The sequence below is a fragment of the Phoxinus phoxinus genome (assembly GCF_949152265.1).
Source record: "Phoxinus phoxinus genome assembly, chromosome: 12".
Lineage (NCBI taxonomy): Eukaryota > Metazoa > Chordata > Actinopteri > Cypriniformes > Leuciscidae > Phoxinus > Phoxinus phoxinus.
The window spans coordinates 21,281,699-21,309,478 of record NC_136887.1 but is presented as its reverse complement, the minus strand read 5'-3'; the positions used below and the strand labels follow the sequence as shown (position 1 = coordinate 21,309,478).

The following is a 27,780-nucleotide window of genomic DNA, read 5'->3' as shown; positions in this document are numbered from 1 at the left end:
ATAAATTATGCAGTGAATTGCTGTATTATTTAAAGCACAATCACATTTTTGAATTTGGGATTATTAGGATTACGGCTGGAAATGTTCTTGCCCCAATTATGTCCCACATAATTCCACTTATAATGCATGTGTTTTCATAAAATTGTAATCGTGTTCTTGCAGCCCACTCTCTGGTTCCTCCGCAGACCCCAGGAAATGGCTCTGGGGCTTCATTATGAGAGTAGCGAGATGAAAGGTGAGACTTTATGAGGTATTGACGTCTGCCATATTCAGGACAGTCCTGTTGTTCCTCCTGCTGTCATCTAGCTGTGCTGTGCTTGACTTTATCAATGAAGGCTTTGATTGAGTTGCTAAAAGGGGAAGCTGAAGCACAGATAGTCATCTTAGACATGGCAATGGGTTTTTGAGTTTAGCTCACTAACCCCCTGTATTATCATTGACCTAATGACTCATGAATGCTGGAGATAACCCAAAGGTCAGACTGATGTAGATATAACCACGGCTATCCCTCCTTTTGTCTCTGTATCAGATCACTGCCTTATTCTTTGTAATGCATCTTTGAAGGTCTTTTGAGGACACGTTGTAAGTCTTACCAATTATTTGTACTTTTTTTATATAAAGAGTATAACATTTTGGTCACACTTGTGATTAGAGTCCAATTCTCCAAAAAAATTGTATAAAAGTAACTTTTTACATTTTACCCTATAAAAAGAAAAGAGAGCTAAGATTTCTTGTTGATTATATTTCTCTTTCCCATTTTTCCCACCGTGTTTTGTGTGTTTTTAGCAGCATTCAAGCTGAACACCAACACTGCCACTCAGTCTCATTCTGCAGTGACTTCCGCCTTGATAAATTGGTGTGATGTATCCCTGACCCATATTCATATTTTATGTATTAAATTAAGCATTTTACTTGTCTTTTTAAAAATTAATCTTAAATTATACCTTTTGTTAATGAACATTTTGCCACTGCTTTCGGCGAAAAGATTAACCCTGATTGGGCCACCATGTTGAGATCACATGACCAAACATTTACTAATAAAACTAAAAACTGCTCTATACACTATTGCATTCTGCTAGATGTCAAAATAAATGCAATTTGGTCTAATATAAAAATGAGCAGGGCGCATTGTTTGGAAACCAGTATAAAGGAACGGAAACAGGACAGGCGGTCCCAAGCCATTTTGTTTTCCATCAAGAATCTTCAGAAATACAGGGAACATCTTTGATGTTCAGATGATGACGTGAAATTAGATAAAGATTAATTTCTAATGATACATTTCATGCCCCTGTTTAAAAGCCCAAAGAGCCTTTCATTTTTTTAGACTAAATGTTAGATGAAATATTAAATGGATGTCTCCAGAAGTGTTGGGCACCATATGGGCTGCAAAGACGGAAGGGGGATTATGTATGAAGAGCAGGGGGAGGGTATCTGTCATCTCGGAATGTGTGACATTCATTAACACCAATGCGTCACAGCATGATTATTTATGATCAAAAACACCTCTCCGTTCCTCTCATTTCCTATCGCCTAGCAGACACATTCAAATCACTGCCAAAGCAACAAGAAATGAGTGGAAATCTCTTTATGAATTATCTATTGGAAAGAATGAAATCCTTGATTGTGTCTTTGTGTTTGATTGAATCATTTTGACAGTGATTACTGGAAACACTTTAAAAAGAATCAAGCTAAAATGACTTTTTATTCAAAATGATTAGCACATAACATATTTCTTAGATGACTCTAAATGTTCTGTAAAATTAGAAGCTCTGTTAACTCTTGCACATGCTCAGACAAAGCTTAAGTTCCCCTGTAATTGTATCCCTTAAAACTCATCTTTGATCATCAAAATAACATATTTAAATGTTTTTTCCTTGAAAATGTATTCATGCCTTATAGTTTGAATGTAACTCTACATCCTTGCCTCATTTATATGTGGTTCTATGAATATGCAAATTAGCCCCGCCTCCACTCACTCGCACCAACTCCCACTGATTGACGTGATTGGTTACAAGGTAGTTTGTGACGTCAAAAACACCTGCGATTTCAAACCACGTTTTTGAGACTGCCTTTGGTTCACTAGTTTTAAGGAGAAAAGCAATGGTGTTGACTTGTGAATTTGTGAAAACACCACATAGACATATAAACTACATTAAAAGCTTGATTTTTACCACAGGAGGACTTTAAGACTGAGCAGAAGTCTGTGAAACTGTTGTATAAGTACAATTATGCCATAATCAATTTAGTAATTGAAAAACTGCAATCAAAACATAAGAATATTAGTCAGCTTTTATTTAGAAAGAATCCCAAAAAATAAACAAGTTGGCACACATTCATTTACAAAATGGTAGAGAGCGGTCCTTAAAATTACATGGACTTGTTCAACTAATATTATGTATATCATGACAAAATCAAAAGTGTTATCCAGTATCTGTCTAGTGCGAAAGACTGAGGAGAAAAAGGCTGAAGTGAGAGAAAAAGGGACTAATAAAAATCATTCAAAACTGTACATAATTGTGACAATTATCTAAGTTTACAAAAGTTCTCTCACTTTTGGGGACATCTCTTGTTTTTTTTTATCTTGGCTTATTGCAATATCAAGTGTTAACTGTTAAGGTTGCCATTGCTTTTATAGGAAATAGTCATTAAACTGTAAGATAATACACTGTGAATCGTTATCATTATTAAACAAAATGTTCTCGTGATAGGTATCTTAAATACTGAAGAATAAGCACAGATGTTTTTGCCTGAAATATGGAATTTCTCATATTTTATGAAAGAATATTTTAAAACTTGGAAAACAAATTCAAGATGCAGAGTACATTTTTTAAAAAGCCATTATTGTGGTGTGAATGCAAACATGGCTATAAAGTGAAAACGAAAAAAAAAAAATGAAATGAACTAAATCCTTGATAAATCACTGAGTATACCATCCAACTGTACATTTAGTAACAAAACTTACAGAATGTATTGACTACATTCACATTGATGACAGATTAATATATGACTATATTTATCAATAATTTTGGCACATTTAATTATTTGGCATTTTTAACAGAGCATTTTGTTGACGTGTATGCTATTCATTTCACAGCAAAACATATGCAATAATACAATAGGTACTTTTTTAAACATTTTCCTTTTTTGTTATGTTCATGTTCTAAACACTTTTTTCTTTTTTTAAAATATTTTAACCGCTACCCTGATTTTCTTGGTGAACAAGAAAATACAAACAGATTCTTGAAACCAAACAAGTCGATGAAAGTAAGAGAACATAACAGCGGCACCCACTTTTCAAACAAATTTCAAATGTCAAGCATTGCTAGATATTTCATATTAACACCAAAATGTTAATGAATATATCAGAAGAGGACTAATAAATTACAAGATAAGCAACATATTTGGCATTAAAATGTGAAACTAGTAGCGAAGCTCTTAAAAGTATGTCGAGTTTATGATTTACAGATTTAATTAACTGGTATGTAAGCATTTAAAAGCCATTTCTGTGAAAATACATAAAAATACTTTTTCATAGAGTTTGTTTGTTTGTTTTATTAATAAAAAGACATTTCACATCCTGAAGCAGACAATGGTAAAGTGTGCTTGAGCCGAAATAGACATCGGATGGCGTCAGCTACGAAAACAGACAGACTTTATTGACTTCTTTCTTTCCCGCTCAGAGCTTCTGTGAGTTTCAAGTTTGTCGTCAAAAATATCCGTTAGGGGGTAGATGTCATCAGCTCGCTTATCGAGCATCTTTATCTCAGTCGGCGTATTTCCAATAGGAGAGTGCATTTTTTGTTATAAAGGGCCAAGAAAGGATTCTGTCTCTTATGACATCAAATGAGGCCTCCGTCTTCCATTCAGACGAGAGAGAGAGAGGGGAGAAAGCGACAGGAAAGAGAATAGAACGCGCTCTATTGAAAACCATTGTGTAAGGCACTCGGCAGGTTCTTATCCATCAGGAGAGATCAGTAAGACTGACGTTCATTCCCACACCAGGTCTAACAAAGGGCACCGCATGTACTGCTTTGGGAAACTCAGGACTCATCACACGTCCATTCTCGCCAGTACTTCCAGTTATAGACAGCCTCGCTTTGCTCCTCATAGCGTCCGAAAAGGTCACCTGGAACACACGCACACAGACGCAAGCGGAGAAACAAACATCCACGCACGCACACCAAACAAGAGAGATGGCAGAAAGTTAGAGCGTATCCCACAAAAGGGCTTCAGTCTTATTTTTAAAATGTTTAGTTGAAAATGCAGATGTGAATTTGATGTGGTGGGAAAAACATTGAAAATGAGGAGCAAAGTTACGAGCAAACACCATTCAGAAAATCATATCGCAAGCAGGGAATGAGGGAGACGGGCGATACAACAACAAGAACATTCATACATGACAATGGGGTTGACGGAACAGAATCACATGGGATGTACAAAAAACTTTTCTCTCCAATATAGGTGCAGTGGATGGGGAGAAGTCAAGTTTTTTTTTTTTTTTTGCACTAGGAACACCAGTACATACGATCCAGCTTTACGGTCCAAACCTCCTCATTCAATAGAACATTCAGGGAATGGAACAGATGGAAGCCAAAAGAAGCGTGCACGGGGATAGATTGGAATGACGGCCGCGTATCCTACCCCCTTAAATTTTTACACTTTCGATCCCATATACGTTGTACCCTTCCTTATAAGTGGCAAAATTCTGTGAATTCTGCGAGGAAGTGGGATTAATATTCTGTGCATTCTTTGCCACCTTCATGCGCTTGGCCTCGGCTCGGGATTTGTAACAGAACTCGACCAAGGCCACCAGCATGGCCAAGCCCAGGCCGCCCACAAGGATGTAGAAGACCCCAGCCACATTGCTCAGGCTGAGAGCGCTGGTCTTCTCCTGCAAATGCACATGAGACACGGGTCAGCGGTCAGGGGAAGTGCAACATATCTGTAATAAGCATTCATATGCATAAACAAGAGAATATTTAAAGTGGCAGTTTTACGTCTATGTGGATACAAATGCACAGCTCAGGACAGTAATGTTAAAACAATAACTGTGCTAAGTAGAATGCGCTACTGGTTAATGTGCCCTTGAAGCGATGCAAATGGGGGCATTCAACAATTCTGCTCGAATGGGATGGATTTACTAAAGCCGTTAACATTGGCTTGAAAGTTACATACAAAACCAGCAATGTGGTTTTAAATCCCAGTCCTTACATTCCCCACATGCTAATGGCTGTAGTAAATATTATTTCTTTGTTGAATTCACAGTTATAGCAGGGGTTAATGTGCTATGCTTAGCTGTGATATGAATTATGCTTGTGTAAGAAAGCCTACAGGACCATTTAAAGGGATGCTCAAGAGAGGCATCTGAATGGAAGGCATAGCATTAGACACAGGGAAGCAGATGACAGGCATTGTGGGTAAAAGACAGGAGATCGACACACATATACACACCTACAAAAAGGTCTTTGGGGGGATAGGGGCTGTCAGTTAGATATTCTTTTCAGATATTAGTGTACTGTACTGTGCACAGAATGACCACGCATAAAACACGACACATAGACAGATACAGAGCTTACTTTTGTGAAACTTCATTTCTTTTTTTGCACTGTAAAAGGTGGTAATGTGCAATTGTTACCTTTAAGGATACATCTTCCTTTTTTTAACCTTGAATTTTAAAATGTAATAAAATAATTAAAATCATTTAATGATATGTATTTAACAATTTAACCTTTTTAAATAATAATAATACTAAAATCTTAAAAAAATTATTTTGTTGAGTTTGTTTATGTAACCATATGCAGATGGATTTGACTTTACCCGTTAATTTAGATGTTACCACAAGAAGCACATTTTTGTTTGACAGCGTGTCCAATAATAGCAATAAATTGGGGTTCCAAAGGTGAAATTTTAAGAACTAGACATACCAAAATTGATCAACCACTAACCTGAATATTGCCTATGGTGGTTACAAACCTGAAGCGGAGATATACTTTGACTATATGGCTATGAAAACAACCTATGCCTTGTTGCAGAGAGTGTATTGTTTTATATTCCCTTTTTTGTTGTATTATAAAAGTGCAAACATGGCAAAGCAGTTTTTACATAATGTACATATAAATATTTCAATAAGCATCGAAATAAAGCACACTAAGACAATACAACAATCGACAAAACACAACCAAACAGCTTAACACACTATGAAACAAAGACATTTAGGAATCTTGGACACCCTTGTAGATGGTCCTACAAATGACCTGAGAGAAATCATGTTTGTACTGGAACAATTTGAAGTCTTTCGTTGTATGTGCTGGATATGAATGTCTGAGAACTGCTATTCTAAACTTGGCACAGCTCAGGCCTGCAAGTAATAGCAGGATCTGTGATTCTCAGAATTAGAAGCTGGAAGGAGACCACTGATTATGTTACAGATATTACAAAAAGTGCATATGGCATAAGTGGCATGCATTACTTTTTAATTCTCAGTGGATGGTACCAGATATTAGTAGCTCTGCAGGCATTAGTCAAATAATCTCACCAAGGCATCTCATGCTTATCTGTGCATTGTCTGTCTAAAATAAATTTTTTTTTTAGTCATTATTATTTAAAATATGGGCAATTCCCACTAATCAAAAATGTGCTTGATCACATAGAACCTGCAGCGACTAACCTTACTTCCAGAGTCCTTGGCTCCACATTCACCTTTATCGTACCACCATTTGTTTTTCAGCTTGTCTAAGGTGCCTTGCTCACTGAGTTTCAATACTGCAAGGTTTACTGGCGTTCTTCACGTGGGAAATAACATAAATAACATTATCAATGTTATTTTATGTTATTATTACATTCAACTTTCTCTTAGATTTCACCTTTTCTCTCCTCTTTTCTTTATTGCCATAGCGATTATGACGTTGATGCGCCATTTGGCCTAAGCAAATGCAAGTTTTGCAGAGCCAGATGTGCATTAACGTATCGCCTGAAGTAAGCAGCAAGGACAACAGCGATGTGTACTGCACACAATAACCAATCAGAATACCAATGGCTATTATGTTTATGTGTGTGTCCTCTGGCAATGGTTAGCAATGCCTAACCTGTCAGTGTTGAAGAAAATGTCCGCCTTTGGACTTGTGGTTCCTGTGTGGTTTTGCTGCTTACTTGAGTGTTGCATTGAGTTACCCATCACTTTGCTCTCTGGGGCTGACCTTGGAATCACCTCCCCCGCTGCCGCACTCTCCCTTGTCGTACCACCATTTGTTTTTCAATTTGTCCAACAGGCCTTGTTCATTCAGTTTTAGTACTGCGAGGTTAACCGCATTTCTTGAAACGATAAAACATAACTTGTAAGACAGGGTGAGCCAACTTAGCAATTGTCAATGGTCCTCTTTCAAACCTGCTGATTGCTTTTCTCTGTTTTCAGCATTTTAACAAGTAAGAAGAAATCATATCTCCTCCCTTTCAAAATATGGAGCTGTTAGCAAACATAAGTCCAATCAACTAATGTCATCAGTTAAATGTACTTTAGGTGAGTTTAACTGATCAAGGTGGCTCAGAGTGCCGTGAATAGAGACGTTTAACGCAGTACTCACATCCATAACTATAATAGCAGTGGCCTGCACGTAACATTACTTGAAGAAGGACAGCAGAACAGCAATAAAAGCTGGTTATATCTTCATCATATATAATTCAATCTTCTCCTAAGGCCCGCCCACCCAATTCTTAAATCTGTCCAGATTGGTTGCTGTTCACAGGAGGAGGAGAAATTGAATCCCACTAAATGAAGACTGTCTCTAATAAGGCTGAGAGATGGCATTATGAAATACATTTCAAATATCAGCATATCTTCAAATACATTTACATAGGTAAACCCAAGCAGTGCCACCTGTTCTTTGAATATGGCTAAATTTAGTTTGAATGCCAATGTGGAGGTTCAAAGCACATCTTTGTTAATGTTCTTTAACGAAAAATGTGTACTGCAAGGGTTTGGTAAAAACATTTCAGCAATCATTACATTATTAGAAATAGGCAAAGACAGCAATAATTAATGAATATAGAAAGATGAGAGACATGATAGGAGAGGATATTAGGCAAAACCTTAAAACATTCAAAAGACAAAACGGAGACACAACACTTGAAAAATTCAAAATCTCAAAGATATATCTCTATAGATTAGCATTCGGTTAAACTTGAATTCAAAGCATGAAAACATGCACTAATATAATGTATATCTTTAAGATATAAAATTTGGATGTATTCAAATATATTATATTTATAAAATAACGAGGTATTCATATCTGTAAGATATAAATAATGAAGTATTCTGTTGTTTTTTTTAATTTGTAAAAAAAATTGATAAGATAAAAAAAAAATATTTAAAATTATTTTTGGCTCTAATGTATCCAGCTACTACATCTATCTCTTTTATACAAACCAGGACACATGAGCACAGCTACATCAGGGTAGGTGGGATACTATAACAACATTGGACACATTGTTATACTATTCCACCCACCTTAATGAGGATCCTTTGGGGGTGGCGATGCCGTAGCCTTTGGAGTCCAGGTTCCCTCCGACCTTCATCGTGTCACAGGGTTTGCGCTGCTCGATGTACTCGTTCATGGTAGACTCCAGCAGATAGGCATACTTCCCCTTGGACTTCCTCACCCGCATAACACCTTCTGCTGTCGTCTTAACAAACACTGAGGGCTCCGCACTTTTCATGTATGTCCACATTTTGTCGAAAAGAGCGATTTTGGAACGCTGGAGGAAAAAAAAGACGCAATGATTACGTAAACTCTGTTAAATCTTAGTAACACTTTACAATAAGGTCCCATTGGTTAACTAAAATGAACTAACAAGCAATTTGTTACAGTATTCATTCATTTGTGTTCATGTTAGTTCATTAATACGTTCATGTCAGCTTAGGTGCATTAAAAAAATATTACCAGAAACAACTTTTGATTTTGATAATTTTTTAGGAAATGTTCATGAATACATGCTTTAGAGTTATTCTTAATTTTTTGATCATAACCAATATAGTTAAATGTTAACAAATATAACTTTGTAACTAAAATGGCCATGCCAAACATTTTTTTTCAAATTACTGTAACTACAGCAATTTAGTATTTATCTTAGCCTCTTAAACTCAAACTTAAAAGTGTGTGCTATTTCATCAGTCCTATTTAAAACAGCCATACATTATATGCAGTTTTAAAAAAACTAATTGCAAATGAAAAAGTAGACATCAGGATTACATGGAAATTGAGAAAATGGGTGTCTTACCCTGAAAAACTCTTTCGTTGAACCAGAATCTAAAGTTCCATAAGCAATCTCTGTTTGCTTTGCTAAGTCCTCTGCACTCTCAATTGGAGACACCATCCTTTCCACGGTCAGGAAGGCAGCCAAATTAGCCGTATAGGATGAAATTATGATGAGGGTGAAAAACCACCAGACACCTCCAACGATGCGGCCAGAAAGAGACCTGATGAAAAAAGCCCAATGAAAATCATTAGACATGATATCATGATCACAGTTCAAAAATGTTATTCTCATCTAACAGGCTACATTGAAAGCAAACTGCGTAACTCATAACTCAACTATATAAATGTCTTAAAATTTTGTACATTTTACATGTGCAAAATTCATTGTATTGTTGAAAATGTCAGCAAAATGTCAGTTGAAAATGTCAGCAAAATTCATTGTCATTGTATTGTTGCAACTCATTGTATTGTTGAAACTTGAATCTTGTGTTATCTCTGAAAAGATATTTACAATATGTAAAAGAGTTATGAAGGCAACATGAAGTCTGAACAGAAGCTTGACTAATGATTTTAAGGTATTTGTGAAAATGGCTGCTAGGTAGAATTTGCTTCGCCTGCTTAGATGAGTCTGCGTCATTCACAATGAACATCTCAATATATAATGTTTTATCTTAGTTTAAAAGTGTAGTACATTTATGCATTTCAGCATATAGATGTAACTAATAATTCATCTTAAATCAAAAATATCAGTTTCCACCATAACATAACTTAGTCAGTGACTAAACAAGCCATTGCTTTTCATACAAAAATGCATTTGCCTTTATAAAAGCAGCATTTCTTGAAAAAAATGGCATGTAGAAATATAAAGAACTTACCTTGGTGAAATATCACAGCCTTGTCTCATAAAAGCTCCAAGAGAGAACCAAAGGCTGTTGAAAATCCCAAACTCATTGGTCGACTCGTTGGTCTGGATCTGGCCGTCCTCGTATTCCTCTGTGTGCCACTCATATGGACTGAAACGACTGACCAGGAAAAGCACCACGCTCACACCGATGTAGGCAAACACGATACACATCCAGATCTCATAGGCCAGAGGGTCCAGGAATGAGAACACACCAGGCTTGGACTTCTGAGGCTTCTTGATCATGATGGAGATGCCCAAACTCATGAATGGCTTTGAGAAGTCAATGACTTCTTCTCTGACTAAAGTGATAGTCAATGGAGCCACTGCTATGTCCGCTTTCTGAAATGAAAGAAATTTAATCTAATTCAATATATTTCATAATATTGTTTGAACTGAAAAATGTTTGAGCTCATGGTTAAGACTACTTTTCAGACCAGCAGCAGCTACCTGTTCAATTATGCCCAACTTTGAAAGTTTAATAAATAAACCGTTCTTACCCCATAAACCAATTCTCCAACCATTCCATTCCAGATCTTTGTCTCTGCATCTCTAGCTCCATATTTGCCATCTTCCACTATTTTCAGCTGATATTTAAATCCACAGTGCTTTGCTATTTCAGCTGCCAAGTCCACACAGTACCCCTCATATCTTTCATTATCCATAAAAAGGTCAGCATTCTTCTTTAGCATTACATACGGCGCTTCCTGAAAGCGACAGCAAGGAACACCTTGTCAGAGCTGTGCACATTTTTACTACAGTGCACATATTTCAACAGAACAGCGTAATAGCACGGAAAACCACAAGTGAAACCTACTAGAATGGTGGTGACAATCACAGTCTTGTTTTCCAGCCCCATTGTATCATTTGGGAAGAGATCAGACTTTGTCACAACCATTTTGTCAACTTCATTCCAATAGCCAATCTGAAAAAGAGAGGCATTTGTGAGTAACTTATGACTTATGTAGTAACTTATGACTTGAAATGATAAAGCATGCTTTTCTGTTCATATACTTTTCTTAGAACAAGAGTCTTACCTTAACTGGCCCATTGCTTTTCAGTTCCATGACATTGACGGTGTAATTCACCCTCTTTCCATACTGGTCAAACTGAATGTTACCAGTGAGACCATCAACTCTCACCTGCATGAAAAAGATATGACAGTGAGGAATTGTTTCCTTTCTTTTTTTATCTTAGAAAGATTAAATATCTAAAGTGGGCTTCAAAATAGTATTTAATCCTGGAAATAAAAAAAAAATAAAAAAACGTTTTAAGTTTATTTTACAAACACATTAAAGACCCAATATTAAGAAGCTCTAAAATTCGTAATAATTTTTCTGTTCAACATTTTTTATCAAATATTAATTAGAGATTCAATTAAATGTGAAGTAGAAACATTTTACATAGTGTTCAGAACAATTAATAAATTAGAATTATTAATAATATATATATATATATATATAACTCATAGATGAGATATTATTATTAGTAGTAGTAATATTTAACAAATTTTAAATTGTAATTAAAATAGTTCTATAACTGTCTTTGCGCTCATCGTATGGCAGGGTGTCACGGTGACTTGTCACCTGTTTTAGGGCGCGCTCTATCTCAACCCCCTGTGCCCATGGTACAGCTGGATTAGCCAGGCAGTCTCCGTTGTTAGCTCTACGGGAGATGTCAATTCTCTGTTTGTGCAGATAGCGGAAGGCCTCAGTCATCACCTGAACTGCGTCATACGTCAGTGCTGAAGTGTACTGGATACAGAGAGAGAGATAACAATGAGTTAGTTATCAGGAAAAAAATCTGAAGGTGGTATAGCAATTCAAAATGTAATTTGTGGTTCAGAATTATATTTGAAATGAATAACACATGGCAAAGCCATACACTTTGATTTTAACATGTATTTGGTGAAGCCATCTCTGAAAGAATAACAGCAGATATATTTGAATTTCATCACATTTGAATTCGTTTGAACTTTTGTTACCTTAATGTAGGTTCAATTTATTTTCAGGATTCATTAGTAATGTAAGAATGAAACACTTGATTTCAGTCCCAGGAAATTAAACACCTACTTTGTCTTGTTGAGAAGACAGATGAGACCACATTTTATCTGGAGTACAAAATGACTAACAAGCTTGTCCTGCAAATGGCCTGAACTATACTGGCATTTAAATGAAGACATTTTATGTTCATGTAGAAATTACCTGAACATCTTTTTTAATCAAATTTAGTAAAGCTGTCTGAAACAGAAAAAAAATAGAATAATTAATGGACGGACACAAACCGAGATCTCACCCGTATTTTGCTGTCCGCTCCAGGATATTCTTTTTCCTCCAGAGCCTCCCAGCGCTGGTCAAATTTGGACACCAGGGGGTCATCGAAATCCACAATCTGAAAGCCTGATACATTGGATCCACCATACTGGATTTTTGAAAGATCTCCATCCACAAAACCCTGAAAACATGACATGCTTTTTCTCAGCATTTTTGTTTGATTTTTTTTTTCTCAACGTCATATATTTTTCTTTGGTAGTGTTCCATTTCAGATCATTTACCAGATTTGCTATGATGTAGTGATATCCCTTCACATGCCTGCCAATAGTTATCACCTGCAAAGAGAATAACAAAATAAATAAAAATACACAAAATAAAACTGCACTTAAGATCTAAGCCATTATAATATATTTAAGACATGACAAGAAAATGCAAACTGCTCCACACTGCCGTCAATCCGACGGACCGAAATAAAAGCAGCTTCAGCAGTTTGTGTGTGATAAGGGCAATGCACTTGTGATGTATATGTGCGAGTGTGTGTGTAGATGAAGCTATATTATAGAGCCAAGATCAGTTGCATTGATTCTGGCGGTTGGTTAAACACACTTCTGCAGGCCTTAAATACAAATCAATAGCTCTTCCCTGAGGGTGCAGCGAGTCTGAATGAGAAACCCATCTCATGAGGACTTTTCTGCCCGCTAACAACGTTTGTTTGTGCAGCCTAATTAATGATTCATAGTTATGGTGCTCTTAGTCCTTAGTTGCTTTAATTATATATTTCTTTTAGTTTTTATGTAGACTTGTGATTTATAGAAACACTAACATTTATTTTGGATTGTCACTTTCTTTTTCTTTAAATGTTCTACCATTTAAAAGTTTTAGGTTGGTCAGATGTTTTAATGTTTTTGTTTTCTTCTGCTCACCAAGGCTGCATTTATTTTATAATACAGTGAAAACAGTAATATTGTGAAATATTATTACAAAACTGTTTTTTATTTTAATATATTTTAAAATGTGTTTTATTCCTGTGATGGCAAAGTTGAATATTCAGCATCATCACTCCAGTCTTCAGTGTCATCCTTCAGAAATCATTCTAATATGGCGATTTGATGCCCAAATGCTGTTTTTTTAAATAACAGCATTTATTTAAAATAAAAATCTTTTGTAGCATTGTAATTGTCTTTGCTTTCACTTTTGATGGATTATTGCATTGCCACTAAGAGGGAATAAGACTTGCGGCTAACCCAGCACATATTATGCCTGGCCAGGTTGGTTGCTGTTGGTGAATATGATGCAGGTTTTTCAGCTGAAAGTTTCCAAATGTATATTAAATAAAGACTATTTAGTTGTTGTACATGTGTTGACGTATACCTGCTCCATGATGTCTTTAACTTTGTCCTGCTCACAGTCAAGGATGACCCTCCGCTCCTTCTTGTTTTCTAGGTCCTGAAAGAGTGAGCGATATGCTTCATCCTTTTTCTCGTCCTTCATGTTGCCCACGTTGATGGCGGTCACCTGCCATTTCTTCTCTGCTGCTGTGTCCAGCACAACTTGGAGTGTGGTAAGTCCTGATTATGAGGAAGAGCAACAAATTAGGTTAATAAAGACTTTCAAAGGTCGGTTAGACCCCTTATAAATTGCAATAAGTGGTTAAGAACTCTGCAATGCATTTGCTACACCGTTTAGACTGTTTAGGTTGTATCGCCCCAGGGGTGCCAGAAACAACAATGTGATCGGGACAGGACTGTTTTTGCAATATTCATGACGAGCAGCAATTCAGGGGTTATACATGATATAATAATAATAATAATAATTGTCTTTGCTTTTATTCAGTCACTTTTTTCCATGCTTAACAGAGTTGCCAGTTACATTATTAATAATACTCCATGGAGGATTTGATACAGATAATGCGACTCTAAAATTGGCATTTTGATTTCTGTCAGTCACAGGGGAGGTAAACAACTAAAACAATCAATTAAGCGTGCATAATAGCTACAGCACTTGTTTATAAACAAGTACATGTCAATGTAAGGTGAGTGTTTGCATGCTAGATATGTGTGTTGGATTTAGTTTGTAGTTCGACCAAGGGTAAAATCTCAGGGAGGGCAAGGCACAGTGGGCTCCAATGTTTAACCTTTGTTAAATGTGTGTCTTGGGGACATGAGGATAAAAGCTTACAGCTATTCTTGGAGATAAGTGATTAAAAACTCGTTAGTAAGGGCCATTAGCGCTAACAAATGAGATGATAGCATTGAAATGCGTTGTTACTCCGCCACACTCAAAAATCACTTCTGAATCTAGGAAATCCTGATGTGGGTCACTAAAAGACTAAGGAGCAAATGAGATGATAGCACTTCTGTTCATTATTGTTCCAGCACACTCCAAAATCACTTCTGAATCTAGGAATGTCGGATGGGTGACACATAAACAGGATATTTAGCCATTTAAATACAGGCAAATTACAGACTCAAAAGTACATGTGTGACTCCAATGTCAAGACAATGGTAAGGTGATGCATTTTATATTTATTTTATATTAGTGATGTATTTACATCGTTTGCTATGCATTTCCTCAACCATAAATGAGCAAAAAAGTTAAATAGTTAAATATAATTATTTAACATTGTTACACTTAAAATAAAAAAGCAACAACAAAATAATAATAATTAATTACGTGTGTGTTTACTGAAAAACTGCTTTCTAATTTAACATTTTAAACTGTATTATATTCCGTTGATGACAAAGCTGAATTTTCAGCATCATTACTCCAGTCTTCACTGTCACACGATCCTTCAGAAGTCATGCTGATTTTGGTGCTCAAGAAACATTTACTATTATTATCAATGTTGAAAACTGTTGTGCTGCTTAATATTTTTTGTGTAAACCGTGATATAAAAAACTATTCAGGACTCTTTGATGAATAGAAAGTTCAAAAGCACAGCATTTATTTGAAATATACATATTTTGCAACAGTATAAATGTCTTTATTGTCACCTTTCATCAGTTTAATGCATACTTGCTGATTAAAAGTTTTTAAACAGTGGTGTATTTGTATTATTTTTTTCTTGTTACATAAACATGAGTGAAACATTAGTGAATAATAGTCCAATATCAGTGTATTTGTTTCCCGGTGTGGGGTCTCCCTCATTGAACTGTGCTGTCAACTGCATTACATAATCTCATTGTCTCTCTATAAGTACACAGCTGGATCTTTGTAGATTGTGAGAGGTGCTTGGCTGATTTAATTAGCCATCCAAATTATGCAGAGGTTATGGATGAGTCTCACAGTGAGGGAGAATTAGTCTGTGCACAGCCAATCATTTATTGATTATATAAGACAATTTAACATAAAGCAAACCACTAAAAGAAGATAAAGTCCAATGAGACAAGGATCAGTGACTGTCTTTAATATCCTTCAAGCTCAAACAAGAAAGAAAAGCACAATCCAAACTTTAGTTGACTTTATTGACCTGCTGAGACAGGGATTCTGGTGCTCTAGTATGTTTCCAGTCGTAAGCATATTTCTCTGTTGTTGTTTGTCATGCACCTGTCCCTTAAGACAACACACCACCTAACAAGCACTTGAGAGTGTTTGTGAGGCTGTGTGTGTGTGTCAGTGTCGCTGTGGGTCCCTTGTCTCATGTACTCCAGGACCACGGACAGCACCACGTCAGATCCACATAGGCAGCAGGCAGGGTAACAAAATGACCCTCAGCTGCAGTCACTTCTGTTCTCATCAACACTGAGTACAAAAGAGATGCGGCATCTCTGTCAGGTGGGTGATGAAAAAGTATCTAAAGAGACCAATTGTCCTGCAGAACGCAACCAGCATGCTGTAAGAATCCACCATGTCTTCACATACACGCCAATGAACGAAACACTAAGCTGGAATCTTTACACAATTTATATAAGCACAACATCCTGGTCACCAGTTACTTTCACTTACACGCTATGTGGTTTAAAAATAAAAGGCTTTCCGGGGTTATAAATTATGAATTTGTTTCCTGCTAAAGTGCTCAATATCGGGCTTGAATAAACTCTTTATTAACCCATCAGCCATTTCTTCACTAAAACATTCATAATGTATTTAATGCAGCAACAAGTGTGTATGCCTCTACCTTATCTTTGAAGGTTATGCGGGCCAATGAAAAATGCAGTTGTGTGTGGTGGAGAAGGCAAAGTCACTTTTTTGTCTAATATAAAATCATATTACAGTTCGTTTTGATAGTTACACATCTTTCCATACTTTTTTTATTATAATGTACACTACCGTTCAAAAGGTTGAGGTCAGTAAGTTTTTTTTAAAGAATAAAATACTTGTATTAGGTTTATTCAGCAAGCACAAAAGTAACAAGTGACAGTAAAAGTATTAATAATGTTATAAAATATTTCAATTTAAAATAAATGCTGTTCTTTTGAACTTTCTATTCATCAAATAATCAAAAAAATGTTTAAATTTCAAGCAGCACAACTGATAATAATAAGAAATGTTTCTTGCGCATCAAATCAGCTTTCTGATAATCTGATTTCTGAAGGATCATGTGACACTGAAGACTGGAGAAATGATGCTGAAAATTCAGCCTTGCCATTACAGGAATAAATTAAATTCAATATATTAAAATAGAAAATAGTTATAAATTCTAATAATACTTCACAACATTAACAACATTTTTTTTTATTTTTGATCAAGTAAATGCAGCCTTGGTGAGCAGAAGAGACTTCTAAATGGAAGTTAAGGGAAGACTTTTGAAGGGAAGTTAATATTAGCAGATTATTATTTGAAACCAAACCTTTTTTCTTTAAAAATACAATAACACACATATTTTATATAGCTTTTATTTGTTATTATTGCCCTTTCTTAGCCTTTATTTTTCATAGCCACCTTCTTTCAAACTATCAGTCAACAAATCCTCTATGAATGAACACCACAAGTGTGATGCTCACAGACACACAGATGTACCACCATAAACCGGCTCACTCACAAATCATCATTCAGTGCATTCCATTTACACGCGACCGAAAAGTGTGTTATGTCGTACTGACTTAAATTAAAAAACTCTGAAAATGATGTTCTATGTTCTTGTGTTTCACATACCAAAGCATGTAAATCATTTGAAAACATACATTATGTACCCTCAATCTTCAGTATTATTTGCACAAATGGAGGACTGAAATACTGGTTGTGGCGTTAAGTTTGCATTCATGTCAAAACGATCTCACCAGTGGAATGCGTCATGACCACAGGCGCTGTGCTGCTGCTCTCACACTGTAACGTTGACACATTAATAACACACACAGCACAATGGTTGCCATGGGAATGCAGCGTCGATTGACCTAATTAGTATGGCAGGTGATAAAATATGCACCTTGACACACGTTTACATACCACACACACAACCACACAGGTCTGAAATAAATAATGCAGCCAGATTCAGCCCGCAACAAAAGCAAACAGTCGCAAATGCACGCAAGCAAAAACACACACAAAGAGGATTTTTTTTGCGGGGTGGGCACTGTGTTATGTATACATAATTAATATTAATAAATTATAAATGGCACATTGGGTGCATACTGATCTTCATCACAGGAAAGTTGAAAGTAGCAACCTCACAGTTAATAAAACGTCCCCATTACAGATATTTATGACACCACGATCCTTAGAGACACATCAACCATTCTCATTTGTGCCACAAAGCTCTCTCAACCTCCGCAACCATCAAAGAAATGGGAGGGTGACACAGGAAAATGAGTGAGACAGAGAGGGAGACTGAAAAAATGGAGAGTGAGAGAGACAGATATACTTGAGGCAAATAGAAAGCTGAGAAACAAAGGCCAGTGGGTCCAACAAACACAAAATGAACCTTTAATAATTCTGTAGCCCACAGGATCCTTCCACTCTTGTTTAAGATGCAAAACAAGCCTGCGTTTTATTGTAGATATGCCTTTTGACAGGCTATGCTCCCTTAATATACTTAAAATATGTGTGACTATTCAGAAAACAACAGCCATAATCCATAATGACATGCCTAAAAACACATACGCAACAAGACACTTTACTGATATCTATTTTAAAAATCACTACTTATCTTCAGCCCACGCATCTCATGTTCATATGGTATTGAATAATGCAGTGCGGTGCTTTACCTCGGTCACTGTCGTACAGGTAGGCAAACTTGTCCCATTTGTAGTACTCAATGAGACTCAAGAGAGGACCTTTGATGTCTGGTCGCATCTGAATGATAAACTGCTGATTTCCATCCAGGGGAAAGCTTGGTGTGATGAAGGAGACGTGAAGTGTCCCGCAGAACGACGTTATTGTGTTCACTGACTTCTTGTCATAAAATCCAAAAATAGCATAAACTCCCCTTGAGAACTGAGAACAGACTGGAAATAAAGAGAATCAATTAGAATCTGACAGAAAAGAAAGAGTAAATGATATGAAAAATATCATTTGTAAAAATCATTCCCCCTTTCCTCAAGTGTTTTTAAGAATTATGTAAAATATGATTTTAAAAAATATATGTATAAGAGAAGAGTTTGTATTAATCTTTTATCTACAACAATGTGACTCGTTATTGTTTGATCGAAGGATAAAAAATAAATATAATATTACGTGGTAAAATAAAATAAACATTGCAATGTAATCTTCAGGTATATGACTCTATACATCAACATATTAAAAATATATATATGTTACTACATTATTTTAATTACATCTTTTCTCTGTCTCTATATATACCAAAGAGGCGAATGGCCTAAAAAAGATGAATACCTCTGATATACAATTTTATTGCAAACAAAACCTGAAAGAGCCCCAGCACAGATAACATTTTTTTTTATCTCATTCGGATCCACTCATTATTAAAGTTGTCAAATGGGCTGATGAAATGAATATGAGAACCTGAGCACTGTAAACTTCATTGTTCTAATATGATGTGAAGTCAGCAGAAGTAAACGGTGAAGATTATTACTGAGGGATGGCATAATCAAATTTATTGATGAAATATGCATTGCAATCAGTGTAATTAACTCGGGGCCTTTGAGTTATGAAGAATTGCTGACCAAATTATGACTTTATGATTGATCATATAGTTAAATTAGTATATTAAAAAGCCATGGAAAAATATAGACAGTGGTGTGGTACTAACATTTTTTTTAACCACTGCCATCTTGGTCCTACTGTCTGGTCAGCCCCAGGAGTATATGAGCAAGAGCAATGATATTAGTAATAAAGAATGGTTGCTGGCACAAAGAGTTCTGCTGTCACTGATGCTGTTCACCTAATATAATACACTAAGATAAAAAAAAAAAGTACAACTAAGTACAGTGTGTCCTCATGTTCATAAGTTGGTATAACATACTGTAACTGGGCCACCTCTATATATCAATGACCATCTGGCTCTGAGCCTCTGAATTTTTTTCCTGCTTGGTCCCTTCCCCCACTCCACTTTTCGTTGGACTGTCGCTATTTCCCAAGACACCTTTCTGTCTGTCACCTCCATGCATACAATGAAAGCTGTGTGACAGATCATTAACCAAAAGTGAGCAGCTGCTCTTAGACCTGTCCTTAATGAGTATGTTGCTCAGCACTATTAGTAAAACCATTTATGAACATTAAAACTTTCTTATCTATAAACCAGTTTCAACATTTCCATTGATCTATAGCAATCAAAAGGTCAAGAAGAGGTCGGGTTATCAGATGGGTCAGGTCAGGTCATCTGGTATATGGTTGGTTGTTGAATCAGCATGAATCAACCCCATTAATGCATTTTTTCAAAATACCAGCCGTATTACAACAAAATAAGTAAAAACGGATGTCAAGTGCAGATAAAAATACACTTTTGAATTGCCTTTCCTCGGGCTATTACTGAATAAATATAAAATGACTAGTTTTATTTTTTTACAATTCTGCCAATTATTGCTTGCAGTCAACCTCAATACATGCTGAGTGATTCTTCCTTTAGGGGAACTGTTCTGGTCTCTAGTATGAATTTAAAGGGGAACATGAAATTATAGTTGTAAAGGACAGATTGTAATAGCCTTAAACTTCTTTATTATGTCTCTGTAATTACTCTTTCCTAATTGGAGATTAGAAATGTTACATTTGCCAGAATTTCTCGATAAAGGTCCTCTACTAGATGGAACAAAGGTTGACTTTAATAAGAGCAAATTAGTTGAGTAAACGTAACAAGGTAAATCTGATAGGTTGCCTTATTTTTTTCAAGTTAGGTAAAACATTTTACAGTATCATTATTATTAGGATTTAAATTTTTGAAAGAGGCTCTAATTGGAGAATCCCCTATGTAACCCATATCTCAGAATGTGCTATGTAATGAACAGAAATTTAAGACTTGAGTTCATTTAAATGTTTGTATGGCCCAGTCAGTCAAGTGTGGAAGAACAGTATGTACGTCGTCTTATTAAAGTCTTTTAATCAAGACCAAGACTGCCACCATATACAGAGAGCGAATGAGAGACCCGAGAAGCCATTAATGACACTGTCACAAATGACTGCTTTTCAATAGCACAGAGTCATTAGCATACGTGTGTGGATAAATTACTTCATGCTGTTAATAGCTAATGCTCTGCTTATTTATTTCATTTCAAATTCTCATCATCATTATTTTTACATTTAATCGAAGAAACACAATAAAGACTGGTCTGTCTTAAAGGATATACTGTAGTATAATCTGTATGTGTTTTGTCTTTAAACTTTGCTCACAGCAAATTTCTATATTTGGTCACACTTTAGATTAGGGTCCAATTCTCACTATTAACTTCGACTTTTGCCTCAATAAACTCCTAATTACTGTTTATTAACAGTTTGTAAGATAGTTGAGGTAGGATTAAGGGAATATGGTCTTGCAGAATAAGGCGTTTATGTGCTTTATAATGAATCATAAACAGCCAATATCCTAGTAATTACACATGCTAATATGTAGGCTACCTTTAATAGTGAGAATTTGACCCTAAAGTGTTACCATATCTTCTCTTAAAGTCACCATGAAATAAAAATTGGATTTTTTTTGTATGTAATATTGCAGTATTTATTATAAATGATTTACAAAAAGTATAAACATCACTGCTAAATATCACCATAAAAGCTACTGCCAGTTTTTTTTATTTAATTATTTATTTTAGGAGCATGACAGCCCTGGTCACTATGCTGTATGACAAGTTGCGTAATGATTATTAAAAAAGGGGAAAAAAGTCTACTTCCATTGTCCAAATAACAACAGCAAATGGGGTCAGAACAACATGACGGTCAGCAAACAATGACAGAATTTTCGAATGTTTGTTCTTTAGCCTTGGGCACAAAAAATAGTATGTCTTCTTTGACAATTATGATGGTCCAAACCCAAGATAAAAGCTCTATATGGGCATGATCATAGAACTGATATTAAATGTGTCCTCTTGTAATGAAAGCAAGGTAACCTTCAGAGAAAGAGAGAGAGAGAGAGAGAGAGAGAGAGAGAGAGAGAGAGAGAGAGAGAGAGAGAGAGAGAGAGAGAGAGAGAGAGAGAGAGAGAGAGAGAGAGAGAGAGAGAGAGAGAGAGAGAGAGAGAGAGAGAGAGAGAGAGAGAGCAGAATGCCTGAAGTGGTATATTTAGCTGTCCTCATTAGTTGGCCTTATTTTCTTGTGTCTGACACATTCTGTTCTATAGGGCTTCCATTTCCGGGACCTGCGATCAAGTTCCCTGCAAAACGTGTCGCTTGATGGACTTTTAAGCTAACTAAGTACATTTTCAGAACACGTATTGAGTCCACTAACGAAACATCATTTTCCAGCCTCCATATTATGTGCCAGTCACCTTTGATGAAATAATTACATTAACTAGAGCGAAAATTAGCGCAATACTGTGCAATATATTACACTCATATGCCCTAATATCTTATTTACACATAAATTGCATAGGTGCCACACAAGAGCAATAAACTCCCCCTTAAGTCCTCATTATCATTTCTAATTTGTTGTTTACTCATTTTCTTATTTGTTTGTTTATATTGACTGAGAGCGTGCACAGTAAGTCTAATTAAACATTGATTTGTTAACATGATAATTTCTACTGTTCCTCCTCCTCTTATGTGTTTGACATTGCAATATATTGCATATGGCACCTTATCGCTGCTTGCCAAACCGTTTCATTGGGTTTGTGCTGTTAGCAAACAGAATTGCGGTTCTCTTTTTACGGTTGACCGTACATTACTCTGTCACTTTTCATATATGATATGCTAAGGATGTGAATGCTGAAATGGCTGGTTTTGGTCAGCCTTAATAGGCTCTGACTGTTACGGTCTGGTCCTGTGTGTGTTTAAGTCAGTATGTGTCTCTGTGTATAAAAGCAAGTTTATCTGAGCAGACATGTCTGAGCGGACACATTCCTGTCATTGGTTTAAGAGGAGCATTGTGGGATGGATGTGGTTCTCACAGTCTCTTCCTGCAGCTGCTCCATGGAAACACAGAGAGCCTCAGTCCCCAGCAACCTTCTTGTTTACAGAGACCGGATAGAAGCATGCTAAAAAGACAGGGGGATGTAAACCAGACAAAAACCTAACCTTTGAGACCTGACCTAAATTATCTGATTTTAAACACATAGGGCAAAAGTTCAAATAAAGCAGAATTCAAAACATAATCAAGGCATCTGGAAATGGAGTGACTTTCTGGTTCAAAATATAGGCTAATGCTCTCTATGAAACGAACAAATGATGCTTTTATTTCAATAAAATATCTCAATAAAAAAATAAGGGAGAAATATTATACCAGTCTGACACAGCAACACTAGCTCAACCAATGGTGTGAGTTTGGGGCGGGGCTAACTCTGTATTCAGCCAATGGCAGACGGGGGGAGTTTTCATGAAACCTCATTAAAAAGTCGTCTCTCTCCATTTCCCCCACTTCCATTTAGTGAAACAAGTGGTTCAAACATTACACACATCACCTTTAATAGACTTCTTTGGACCATTTAAACTTTTTTGGAGGAAATCATTTTGTTTTTATTAAACTTGGCCGGAAAGACAATGTTCTGTATTCTTAAATGATATTCTCTTCTTTATGAGAAAAATATCTCTTTTGTTTAGGATCAATTATCCAGTAATATAACAGCAAAACGTCAATTTAAATGTTGTACTGGTTCAATTTGTATTACATTATTTATTAAAAATTTGTAAACCAGCATTATTTTAGTATTATTTAGTATATACAGTATTTAATAATACTTTTAATTAGCTTTTCCGTTTTCATTTTAGTTGATTTTTTTAGCAATATCTATTTACTGTAGCTTTCTTTTTTTTCTTTTTTTTTTAATTTTAGTACTTTAACTTAAACATATTTTATTTCAGTTAGTCATTGAGGCTATATAAAAGTTTTTTTACATTAAATTTGTATTCAGCTTTATTTCAACAAACAAGTTTTATGTTTTTAGCTGATTTTAGGGGCACGATCAGTGAATTCAGGCACAAATACTGTAAATCAGCCTGAATGCAGACAGAGCAGGTGCGTATGTGTAAATTCTGCAAATGGCTGTATGAAGAGAGTGCAGTGCACTGGTGTGTCACAGCATCTAATAAGCTTCTGTAAGTAGCTCCGAGTCGGAGTCCAGTATAATAAACACATGAGACTTGATGTTTGCTCATTATTGACGTGCCGTTGCCATAGAAACTGCAACCGCCAGACATTCAATGGAGAGGGAAAGCTGAATGTTTCAAAGGCTGTGAAATAAACTTTAAGAATGATTAAGGGAATATACAGATAAAACACGAATCGAGTAAGATCATCATTTTGTTTTAGAATACACCAAGCAGTGGGGAAATCATTTTAACACAAGGACTCAAGTACTAATATAAATGAGCTGTGCACAAAAGACACTCATGCTCAATAAGCAGTTCAATTTATTAATAATAATAATTAGTGGAATAAACAATTTAACACAGCACATCCAATCTCAGATTTTTTTTATTTTTATAATAGTGCTTTAATAGTTGTTTTAATTATGTCATACTGCCATCAATTATTCCTTGAGCTTTTATAAATAGTGTAATTGTCTGTGTCGATTGGAAAAGCGAAAGCACTTTGGCGGAAGTTATTATAATGCGGTCTGCATGAATACCGGCACAGCTTGCAGACTTTCAGACACTGTTCAGAATTCACTTCTGAGAATTCCTGATCAAACATGCACACTGTAACAACTAACTGAGAGAAACCATGATTAGTCATGCTTAATTTCAGTCATGAACACTTTATATGGATTACAGCAGGGCGACAGCGATAGATGCAATTTCCATTATGTAAATGCAACCCTTTAAAAAGAACCCAGCATCTCCATGGTGACCGTCGAATAGAGCGTGTTTCTTTCCTGTGTGTGTGTGTGTGTGTGTGTGTGTGTGTGTGTGTTTGTGTGTGTGTTTGTGTGTGTGTGTGTGTGTGTGTGTGTGTTGATTTCACACTCTGGCAGGACAAATCATATTCCACCCACACATACAAACACACACACACATTCATTGAGGGAGTTCTCGGTGGCAAGTGTACAAGCTTAGGAACAGATAGATAAACCACAGGGTGTTAGAAAAGTCTTCCTCTAACGGGGAAGCTCATCACTATGGAAACAATGGCACAGTCTGGAGCACAGGCTGCGAGGGATACCAGTTGGAAGTCCCTTCGCTTCCTGTGAAAAGGACCCAAGAATGTCCATAAAATATGCACATTTCAAGTTTTAGGATTATCTCAGAAATTAGTTTTTGTCTGGAAAGTATGTTTTATTTATTCATTTTATTTCTATTATATATTTTTTCTTTGTTTGTTTATTAGGTCATTGAATGTGCCTTATGAAACTTAAGCTCAGATGCCTTCAATGCATTTATTTTTAACATGTAACAATCCCAAATTTTGCCATTGCTTTTCCATGCTTTTTTATGGCATTGGACATACATCTCAGGACTGCACAGTTAAACTTTAAAAAGACTGTGGTCTTGATTCAAACACCCACACAAGTCTTAAATGACAATGATTTAAGCCAGGTGCACACTGTATATTTTGGCCACGATTTGCCTGTCTGAGACCAATTTAGCAAATCCTAAAAGGCCTAAATGATCATTAGTTTGACATGTTCACCGACAGCCGATTAATGTCCATTGCGATCAAATTTTACCTCAGATGAAATTCTGGCAGAGTCAGAAGATTTGACTCACAGTCCTGTAGTGTGACTTCTATTACAGCAGCTGTCAAATCGTTTTTCAAGACAAGCCATGACCAAAATTAACATTAGAGATTTCTTTGTAGCCACCAATAGGCATAAAGCCTATTGAATCATTCATTAAATTGAGTCGTTCAAAAACACAAACACGTGACTGCCTATAGTGAGTCATTGGATCATTTATTAAACTGATTTAATACATTTTTAAAAAATTGATTGAAACATTGTATTTAGAACCTCAGAGCCCTGGATATTGCATGTTATTTTTTTACAAGCCTAATGTTCAGGTTTTGTAAATCACTGAAATCAACAAAAAAATCTCCAGTATGACGAGAATCGCAATTTCTATTCGAAGAAAAAAATAGCGATTCTCAATTTATAGAATAGAATAGTGCAGCTCTAGTTCAAAGCTATAAACCATTTTATCCATTTTGTAAACATTGATCACAGGTGTGAACCATCTCTGGCCATATAGGCTGAATGGAGCACGGACTAAAAAAATAGGCCAAATTGAGATGTTGACCAGTACCGACTCTCACTCATTTGTCATGATGAGATGATGTACTGGACTTACTGCAGAAATATGACAAAGCTGCGCTGTCTCACACGGCTCAGTCTTAAAAGCTCTTATTGAATGCCACGCAATTACTGTTTCCTTCTGTATGAGAAGGCCGGAGAAAGTGGAAATCGAACTGTCAGATAATTTATGCAGCCCATTTCTGTTATGTGGCTGCAGCCAGGGGAAAAAAGAGCTTTTAATAGACGGGGGTCATCCCTGTGCGGGGTGGGGGATGAAAGTACTGCACTTCACTGAAGACAAGACACCTTCCCAACACAATTGCCATGATGAATTTTCATCTTTCTTTCTTGGATTTCCTGGTTTTAAGTAGGCCTATAATAATTTCATAAATCATTTGACCCTTGTTGATGTAAATTATCAGAGCAATTCAAGTCAAACCATCAACTAAAGAAAAAAAATCTGTCTCTTTTACCTTGGTGGAAAAGATGACATTTAAGTCGTTTAAGAAGCCTAAAGTTTATTTTTTTCTCTCTCCAGAACTTCTTGCAACAATACAAATGTGGATTATTTCATGCATTAAGCCACCAAACCGGAAACATGAGAAAAAAAATCGTGATGAGTCATAATGTGACAAGTGCAGTTTTACCAAGAGACATAGCCTGTCACAAGGACTAAAAAGTATATATTTTAGTAAGAAAAAATATGCTAAATGTAATTTCATGGGCAATAAGAAATATTTATGACTAGTAAACGTCCTCAACTCGTTCGGCATCTAAAGGTGTGGCATAAAGTTATTTTGGACCCTGACTTCAAATCATTCACAGTTTCTAATGCTTTTTTTCTGTTCCGTGCTTTTTTTTCTTTTTTCTCAGCAGTGCAGCACTAAAGCCTTTCCCAGGCTGCTGTGTGACAGCCGGATCAGTGCGAGCAGTCCTGAGAACCCTGCTGTGTCAGGTAGGAAAAAACAGCAGGTCTTTTTAATTGAAAAGGGATCGAATCACCCAGTTAGCGGAGGATAGTTGAACGACTTATGTATGTACTGACAAGAGACAAGGATTGAAACACACGCAGCTATTGATCATGATCACGTAATTTATTTCCCACAGTTAATAGACTTCACAATCCCAAACCAGATTTAAGGATGTGAGAGGGGATATAGGGTCCGTACTATTTATGACTACTGATATAGTATCTGGGGGGTTCATGGTTACAACATTTAGTGAAGTACAAACGCACTGAAGCAAGATCCAGCACCGGAAGTGCTTCCAAATCCAAAAACCAGTGATAAAACCACACTGGATACCAATCAGTGCTCCCAAGTGGAATTGTGTCCGCTTACATGCAAATGAATGTCCTGTGAAAGTACTCCGAAAACAGGAGTCATGGCACGTACAACATTGATTTCACATTGATTAGTCTTGAGTAAATATTTTGATATCCAAGCTACTCAATCAGCATATATATATTTATTAGGATAAATTTGTGTGTGTAAGTCGAATACATAACACACATTTACCAATTTGTACAATCAGTGCTGGGTACTAACAAAAATCAGTAACATAATCCATTACATTACACATTTAAGGTAATATAATATTACTTTTTAGAATACTTTTGACCTAACTCGATTATCACATTGATTTGAA

At 36.1% G+C, this 27,780-nt stretch overlaps 1 protein-coding gene across 16 annotated transcripts in view; it reads right to left on the bottom strand.

Annotated features, from left to right (window-relative positions):
- Nucleotides 1–2,275: 2,275 nt before the first annotated feature.
- The window catches only part of gria2b (glutamate receptor, ionotropic, AMPA 2b), a 40,376-nt gene continuing 14,871 nt past the window's right edge, over nt 2,276–27,780 (bottom strand). For 3 of the 16 annotated variants that reach the window (XM_079630361.1, XM_079630367.1, XM_079630368.1), the window contains 15 exons: nt 18,569–18,808; nt 13,797–13,993; nt 12,707–12,760; nt 12,448–12,606; nt 11,739–11,906; nt 11,190–11,294; nt 10,970–11,077; nt 10,653–10,859; nt 10,127–10,494; nt 9,274–9,472; nt 8,504–8,751; nt 7,171–7,311; nt 6,668–6,782; nt 4,757–4,891; nt 2,282–4,126 (listed from right to left, as the gene is read on the bottom strand). In XM_079630361.1, coding sequence (XP_079486487.1) covers nt 3,962–4,126; nt 4,757–4,891; nt 6,668–6,782; nt 7,171–7,311; nt 8,504–8,751; nt 9,274–9,472; nt 10,127–10,494; nt 10,653–10,859; nt 10,970–11,077; nt 11,190–11,294; nt 11,739–11,906; nt 12,448–12,606; nt 12,707–12,760; nt 13,797–13,993; nt 18,569–18,808 — 2,609 coding nt within the window. In that variant the 3' untranslated portion in view covers nt 2,282–3,961. Of the gene's footprint in view, nt 4,127–4,641; nt 4,892–6,637; nt 6,783–7,149; nt 7,312–8,503; nt 8,752–9,273; nt 9,473–10,126; nt 10,495–10,652; nt 10,860–10,969; nt 11,078–11,189; nt 11,295–11,738; nt 11,907–12,447; nt 12,607–12,706; nt 12,761–13,796; nt 13,994–18,568; nt 18,809–27,780 lie in introns of those variants that run through there. The other 13 variants (XM_079630373.1, XM_079630369.1, XM_079630364.1 and 10 more) reach the window with 9 other exon arrangements.